Raw genomic sequence first — 7,909 nt, 5'->3', positions numbered from 1 at the left:
ACAGATTCAATGCGATGAGAAAAATCAAACCCAATTTACCAATAATAGAATTAGCTTTTGGGCCACTAACTCTAGGTTCTAATAAGCACACAATGTTCGGATTGTGCTCTAAATTATACTCACAAAAAGCACGGATAAACTTACTACTTGCACACCCTTAGCAATTCTGAGAAAAGATTGAAATATTAGAGTCCATAGAAAAATTAAACTAGAAAATAAACAAATGAACAAGGATCTCAAAACAATCACTAGACAACAATTAACAAAACATAATTAATTTGTTTTACCATCCCCCGTACCAGGGTCCACTCCCTGCACGTTCGTAATAGCCTAAGCTAGCTTGGTCATAGAGTCTCTCAAAGGGATTTTGGAGGGATTTTTAATTTTAAAAAAATTCCCTTTCCCATACGAGACTTTATTGATTTTCCTTGTGGCTCGAAACCCCCCATCTTTACCTCCCGTTAATTTCTGTGTAGTCCGAATTTTGCTAACCTCAAAATTCTGCAAGGAGACCTTCCCCGTATTACTATTATCAGCTAATTTCTTCTCTTTAATCGAGACCGCAGTATGCTTGGTGCTATTCAAGCCTTCGGTAGCATTAACAATCTGTACTTCAGTAAATTCTGGCACCGAGACAACAGTTTTAAAAGCTGTATTAACATCCTCAATATTATTTTCCCCCTGGTCAACAAACATAGGGTTAATGCACGAGAAATTCACAGGCATATTATTAAAATTGGAATTTTGCAAATTATTAAAGTCCACTCTATCCGAATAATTAAATTCTGAAATAAAAAGTTGCTTAGAAGAACTCCCAGGATCACTGTGCGTAAAGCCCAAATCCTGACAACTTGACTTGACTGGATTACTGGTCTGGATCACACTAGGCAATTTTGGGTCATCAGCCCGTTTATCAATATTTGAATCAGCAGCTCGCTGGGTCGAACCCACCACTGGCCTATTGATATCTGGGTCTGCTATAATGGCATTAGACAGCCCATTATCTAGAATAATTCCCCCCATCCGACTGCTCCTATTATTTTTTCCATTATCTCGAAAGTTGAGCTTCTGTTTCTTCCCAAAATCAATAGCCTTTAATTTCACCTGAAAATCAGCCCCAATTCCTTTATCACCCTTATCCTTCTCCTTTCCCAAATCAGACTCACCTTCCATAACAGCCAAAGCGCCAAATCGGGAACCGGATTTGCCTTCCTCCTTGTTCTCTGTTCTAATAGAACCATTATTCCGAGAATTTCGTCTGCTTTTACGTTCGACCACCATCCATGGTCCGTAAGTTGCAGTATCATCTCTTTTCTCCACCGCCACCGGATCAACCCTCGCCGTCTACTTCTCCGTTCTAGATTCCGATTGCGTCACAATACAGAGATCCTTGGTATGTCCATACTTCCCGCAGGAGAAGCATATGGTCGGCAACGCTTCATACTCAACTTTCTAAATTCTGCCATTCACGAGAACTTGAGCAACCAAGGGTCTATCCAGATTAATGTATGCTGCTATCCTGGCGAACCTGCCTCTAGTCCTGCTATCAGTATTAAAGTCCAAGTGAACCACTTTCCCAATGGTATTCCCAATTACCTTGATAATTTTCTTCTTGTATAAATAACCTGGAAGACCAGGTAGTCTAATCCATGCCAACACTAAACTTGGATAGGGTTGTGAAGGGCAAAACTCTTTTGTCCAGGGTTGAACTGTTAAATATTGTCCATACACCATCCACGGACCCTGCGCCAGAACTTTAGTGTAATCGTCGAAAGATTGGAACTTAGCCAAAAAGTATCCATTTTCAATATCCATGAGATGGAATGGCTTGGCAGTGTTCCAAAGACTGCTAATACGATTGTTAAGAGCCTCATAGCCAATGTTTCTTCCTAGTAATTTCAATATTACCGTGAGTTCCATCTCTTTGACTAAAATATTTTGAATCCGTTCAGAGAAGTCAATGGAAGGAATACCATTAACAACAGATCTGTGAATGTCTCCTTCTAAAAACTCAAGATCTTCATCAACATCTAGACTAGAAGACCCATCTTACCAACGTCTATTCCTCCAGAATTGGTTCCTAAAAGTTTATCCTTCCAGGATATCTTTAGGCTCGATCCAGAGTCTTCACCATCTCAGTGTCTTCTTCTCCGATTCCACCTTTGAACCGTACTTTCTTAGTCGTACGATCAGAATCCGATCGAGATCCATCGCCACCGCTTACTGCCTAAGGGGGGGAAACGTTATCGGGGATCAGAGAGAGTTTTTCCATTTTTATATTGTAAAAAAATATTTTTTGATGTATTTATTTTTTTAAAATAGATAAAATTAATCAAAATCAAAATTTTAATATTTATAACATAAAAAATATGTGAAACTCTCTAAATTACCATATCTTTCAAGAAATGTAAAAATTTACTAACAACTTACCATATATTCCAAGAAAAAATGAAAAAGGAATGAAGAAGTGAAATGGAACAGCCTAAATAATTATTTAAGCAGAAAAGGGCTCGGAGCCCGAGCCCGAGCCCAAGCCCAAGCAGGTGACAGTGTGACTAGTAGGTAGGTAACAAAAACAGATCGAACGGATGATAGAGAAAGAAGTCCACGCGGCAAGATTCCCCTTAGGCTTAGCAAGCAGCTAACCAAAAATTTGGATTTGCCGCGCTACTCTCGTTTCACGGCTGGAGTCAGTGGGAAACCGAAAAAAAAAAAAAAAAGATTGTGAAATGTCAAATCTGCCAAACAGAACCCACCACATTACAAAACACAGCTTAGGATTTTGGCATTATCACATTACCCCAGGTTCGGAATCAGGACCAAACATAATTAAATATTAATTACCTAAATAACTCAAGACCATGAATTAATTAAAAAACAAATAATAATTGGAAAGAACTAATCAATCAATTAGTATCCCTTCTAATCTAATCCTTCCTCTGTTTCCATTACAAAATTAAAACATCCTCGGATCCGATCTCATCTTAGGGGGAAAATTTCACAGAGCAGAGCACAAGCTTATTCGCAAATCCCATGTTAAAAATTTCATTTCTGCTTTGCTTTGAGACAGATACAGTGAAGAGAAGAGAAGAGAAGTGAAGCTCCTACCATAGGTTGGTGACTCTTTTCCTCGCTCAATCCGCCCATCATGATTCTCACTCTCTTTTATTTTGTTTGTTTTTCTGTTAAAGCCAAAAATATTTTCTGGGTTTTTTTTCTTTGCCTTTTCTCTCCTTCCGAGTACAGCGTTGTTTCTGTTTCATCTTTCTTTCCGCTTTCCCAAGAAATTTTTTTCTTTTTTTCCATTTTCAAACTATTTCAAATTTGAATTTTATTTTATTTTATTTTTTCCGCATATTTCAAATTCAAAAAGCTGTTCTCTCTCTATCTCTCTCTGCAAGTCTCTTTCTTTTTCTCTCTCTATGTCTTGATAAATAATTACAAGACTTTATTATTCAGATGGTTATGGTTGTGGTTTATAAACACCTCTATCGCTCTCCTTCCATTAAGCATCTATTTAGCATTCTCTTTTTTTTTTTTCTCTTCGCTTGGACCAGATTTATTCCATCCATTTCATTGCTTCCAAATATTTATTCTTCTTTTAAATCTTGTGAGTATTATCATTGCATTATATCTTTATATTTTTCAAACTTGTTGCTTGCTGTCCCACTTGAATTAAATGCACAACCACCATGTTCACATGCAGATATGGCAGCACAGATTGCTACAACCAAAGACTAGGACTCTTCCCCTAAGTCATCTGTTCTTTTTTTTTTGCCCCCTTCAAGGGTCTGTGCATGCATTCACGATCAGATCTTCAACTCACCGTTGGATCAAGAGCGTGCTATCCCTGATGTCAGTGTCTAATCAATCATCCCTTCCGTCTTCATCATCTTCTATGGATTTTGATCCTTTATTGAAGGATTTGAATGAGAAGAAGCAGAGTTTCCGGCGTAACGTGGTGTCGCTGGCGGCGGAGTTGAAGGAGGTTAGAAGCCGTTTGGCGTCGCAGGAGCAGTCATTTGCTCAAGAAACCCTAACAAGACAGGCATGTGATTGCTGATGGTGCCTCCTTTTCCGTGTCTTTTTGTGTTAAACTTTCAGTTCCCATTTGAATATTTCTCTTTTTGGGTCTTTCTTTGTGGGGTCAAGAACTTGTTTACTGGTAAACCTGATTCGCTTCTTATTATTATTATTATTATTTTTTTAAATCAGGAAGCGGAGACAAAGGCAAGGCACATGGAAGAGGAAATATTTAAATTGCAGACGAGGTTAGAGGAGAGAAATGGGCAGCTTCAAGCTTCAGCCTCTGCTGCTGAGAAGGTCACCTACATAAATTCTGGTTCTTGAAACTTTTTTCATTTCTTTTGCTGATTAATTAGCCTAATAATGCCGTGGTCATATTTCATTTTTGCGTGTTGATTCATGATTTGGAAAAACCCATCATGTCCTAATGATTGTATTATCTGCTATGGTGGTTGATCTGTCCTTAAATGGATCTTTTATTTTATCTTGATCTTTTGAAGTTGTTGATGATGATCCACGCATCTTTTATCAAGCCTTTTTGGCTTTTCCTCTTTAGTTATGTGTTGAGGGAGCCCATCAAAGGAAAGGTGACCAAGTGTTTTTAATCTTATTTTAATATTTCCTCTTTATTGAAATTTGTATAATTCGGGAAATTGTTGTCTTTACACATAAGATTAGTGGTGGTCACTAAATTAGACTTTATGCAGCCATGCAACACCCTCCATATTTTGCCAAGTTATAAATTTACTTCTAATTTCTTCTCTGTCTAAGTAATTTGAAGCCACATGGAAACAGCTTTCACCTTTTTAAGTGTACTAGGAGGAATGTTTATGATTTAATCATGAAGCATTAGGTTATGGTAATGTTCTTACATAATTGTTAAATTTTATATATTTCAATAAATATGTTAAATCTTTAAAACTCATGTTTTAAGTCTTACTAAATATTGCACCAATTTCGACCTTTGCTGATATTCCCTGTACTAATTGCTGACATGTTTATTGTTACTTTATAGAAGGCACCGGTTAGATAGGAAATAAGGCTTCAAAATTTCCAACTTTGGATATCAGTTGCTGTTAGATCATAATTGTTTTTTTACTTAATCATTCTTAAAGAAGCTCAAATATGTCTTTCCGCATTGAAAAGTATATGATCTTATGTGAAATGCAATAGTGTGGATGGTTATGAGGCTACCTTAGGCCTCTATTTATAATCTTGCTTCCAGTTCATCATCTATTTTACCTTTCGTGTAAAGTATGTCCTTTGGTGTTGCTGCTTCAATGATTTTCCTTTTTCGTTAGCCAAATCCACTTGCATGATTCTGATGTGACTTTGTAATTTGCCTCTCAGTATCTAAGGGAATTGGATGATCTTAGATCACAGCTTTCTGTGACACAAGCAACTGCTGATGCTAGTGCAGCATCAGCTCAGTCAGCGCAACTGCAGTGTGTAACATTGTTAAAGGAGTTGGATGAGAAGAATAAGTCATTGAAGGAGCATGAGGATCGTGTAACTAGGTTAGGAGAGCAACTAGATAATTTGCAGAAGGATCTCCAGGCTAGGGAATGTTCGCAAAAGCTGCTGAAAGATGAGGTCTTGAGAATTGAGCATGATATCATGCAAGCTGTTGCTAGGGCTGGAGCAAATAAGGACTGTGAGCTCAGGAAACTTTTGGATGAGTTTTCTCCCAAGAATTTTGAAAAGATTAATAAGCTTTTAACTGTCAAGGATGAAGAAATAACCAAACTGAAAGATGAAATTAGGATTATGTCAGCGCACTGGAAGCTTAAAACCAAAGAACTGGAATCACAGGTATTTTTATGCGTATGCATAAGCTGCCTTTGAATTTTATTATCGCTTCACCCTTTTTATATAGATATATTTATAATATATTTTTTAACGATTATTTATCTATCTTATGGGGCAGTTAGAGAAACAGCGGCGAGCTGATCAAGAACTGAAAAAGAGGGTGTTGAAGTTGGAATTTTGTCTCCAGGAAGCTCGTTCTCAGACACGAAAACTCCAAAGGGTAATATTAATATAATGCTATGTTCTTAAAGTACGATTTTAGTGATCGTATGCTGCTAATGTGCTGTTTCTTAGAAGTTCGGTTGCATCAGAACTGAAAATGCTTGGATTGCTAATCTGTTTAGATCCCTGTTTGAACTTTTCATTGTGCAAATTGGTCAATTTCATGTGCTGATCCAGTCTCCTGAAACACTTTTTATTGTATAAATAATGGTTGAGGGCCATATTTTTCCATTTGAACACACTGTTTTACTTTCAGTGAGTTGGATATCATTCAGTGAGCTTATGCTACTAATTTTGGCAGATGGGAGAGCGAAGGGACAAAGCTCTGAAAGAACTTAGAGATCAGCTGGCAGCAAAACAACAAAGCGGAGGTGTTGGTGCTGAGAAACAGAATTTCTGGGAAACATCTGGTTTCAAGATTGTAGTCTCCATGTCAATGCTGATCTTGGTGGTGTTTTCAAAGCGGTGATTTCATTTAGTTATGTAGTTATTGTGTATAATAAAATACCTGAGGAGTTTAGGAAAGCTATAGAACCATTCCCTTTGTAGAAAGGCTTGTAGATGTAGTACAGGAGATTTTTTCGTAGTATCAGTCGAAATGCCTGTCTATCCTCATTCTGAGCGAGATTGAGGAGGTGACTTGAGTGTTATAGCAACATGCATGACAATTTTTTCTTCCTTTTCCATTATGAAGTAGGGGATAGAAGGAAAAAATATCTACCTTAATAAAATACCTCTAAAATGCATTGTTTCCCTGTTATATATATATCTGTTCAGTGAGAACTCGAGATTACAGCAGTTGAGGATGCCAAACAGAAAGGGAGGCGCAGGAATCCCTGAAAGTTGACCCAACCAAACTCCTTGAACCATAGGGATTCGGAGCTCAAACTAGAGCTAGCCAGGCTTCCCTTAAGTATATCAACAACCGAAAGCCATACGAAAACTAAAAGAACACAAACATAATAAGGAGGCCTAAAAGACAAAGAGGCTCATGTATGCCTCGGATAAGAGGTCAAGCTTCAAACGCCTCCCGAAGCTATGTTCCCTTGCCGGTCATACTCTCAACCAATCGAGGGCTGTCACTTGGAATCACGGACTGGCAGAAGGGAAATGACACAGACGTTGAGAGGGTAAGGCAAGTGTAACAGGCAAAAGGGGACTGCAAGGATGTAGGGAGAAACTGCAACAAAAAGACATACATGGGGAAAACACTTGAAAATTCAATCTCTTCAAAAAGGAGAACGGAGAGAAAGCGTACAGCAGATGCTTGGCAACTGTATGTTTGTTTCTTTTTTTTTTCTCTTTTTTTTTTTATGTTATTGAAGTCGAAAGACCCCTATAATATTTAAAATATATATATCGAAGTAAAACAACTCAGGGCATATTTGCCAAAATAAAACAAATTTGTATTTCCCAACCCGATTTACACCTGAAAAAAAAAACAAAATTGTTTCAGCCGAGTTGAAAAGGAGGAAAAAAATTATTTTGTAATAATAACCTGATTATTGACTCAAAAAATGGTGACCGCAACCAGTCACATCAACTCAGGCGAGTCAAAATCAGTCTACAAGTAGGTCATTTCGGGCCGACTTTTGCAGGCCAAAATGGGGCTGCACAAAGCGATTTCCAGGCCATTGGAAAGGAAAACGGGCCAGGGCAAATTGCTGCATACTAACGCAGCTGAAATCCATTTTGTCGAGTCAATTTATATGCCTTTTAGGTCCACTAGCGCTAAATTGTCTAAATATGCTGAAATTTTTAATTCGCGTTTTAGGTTTTTTCTTTTTTAATTGAGAGAAATAGATCGTTTTTTGATAGAGTGTGTAAAAGCAGGCCCAGTTAGATGCACTTA

At 37.7% G+C, this 7,909-nt stretch overlaps 1 protein-coding gene across 3 annotated transcripts; it reads left to right on the top strand.

Moving 5' to 3' along the window:
- The first annotated feature begins 2,868 nt into the window (after nucleotides 1-2,868).
- Nucleotides 2,869-6,817, top strand: LOC107893735 (nuclear envelope-associated protein 2). Of its 3 annotated transcripts, none has more exons than XM_016818801.2 (6): nucleotides 2,869-3,113; nucleotides 3,707-4,048; nucleotides 4,216-4,323; nucleotides 5,377-5,838; nucleotides 5,954-6,055; nucleotides 6,359-6,817. In XM_016818801.2, exons 2-6 carry the CDS (start codon nucleotides 3,854-3,856, stop codon nucleotides 6,524-6,526), a joined length of 1,035 nt encoding a protein of 344 aa, XP_016674290.2. In that variant the 5' UTR covers nucleotides 2,869-3,113; nucleotides 3,707-3,853; the 3' UTR covers nucleotides 6,527-6,817. The 3 variants fall into 3 exon arrangements, with proteins under 3 accessions (XP_016674290.2, XP_016674292.2, XP_016674294.2); XM_016818803.2 differs by lacking the exon at nucleotides 2,869-3,113 and adding an exon at nucleotides 3,369-3,610; XM_016818805.2 differs by lacking the exon at nucleotides 2,869-3,113 and adding an exon at nucleotides 3,475-3,610 and having other exon boundaries at nucleotides 3,707-4,065.
- Nucleotides 6,818-7,909: the final 1,092 nt, after the last annotated feature.

This window comes from Gossypium hirsutum, chromosome A13 (assembly GCF_007990345.1).
Source record: "Gossypium hirsutum isolate 1008001.06 chromosome A13, Gossypium_hirsutum_v2.1, whole genome shotgun sequence".
Lineage (NCBI taxonomy): Eukaryota > Viridiplantae > Streptophyta > Magnoliopsida > Malvales > Malvaceae > Gossypium > Gossypium hirsutum.
This window is presented reverse-complemented; position numbering and strand designations above follow the sequence as displayed.

Excerpts from the sequence above, each read along its gene's own strand:
- LOC107893735 (XM_016818801.2), top strand. The coding sequence starts at position 3,854 with ATGTCAGTGTCTAATCAATCATCCCTTCCGTCTTCATCATCTTCTATG. Across the intron at positions 4,049-4,215 it reads AAGAAACCCTAACAAGACAG|GAAGCGGAGACAAAGGCAAG; the intron begins GCATGTGATTGC and ends TTTTTAAATCAG. Across the intron at positions 4,324-5,376 it reads CAGCCTCTGCTGCTGAGAAG|TATCTAAGGGAATTGGATGA; the intron begins GTCACCTACATA and ends TTTGCCTCTCAG.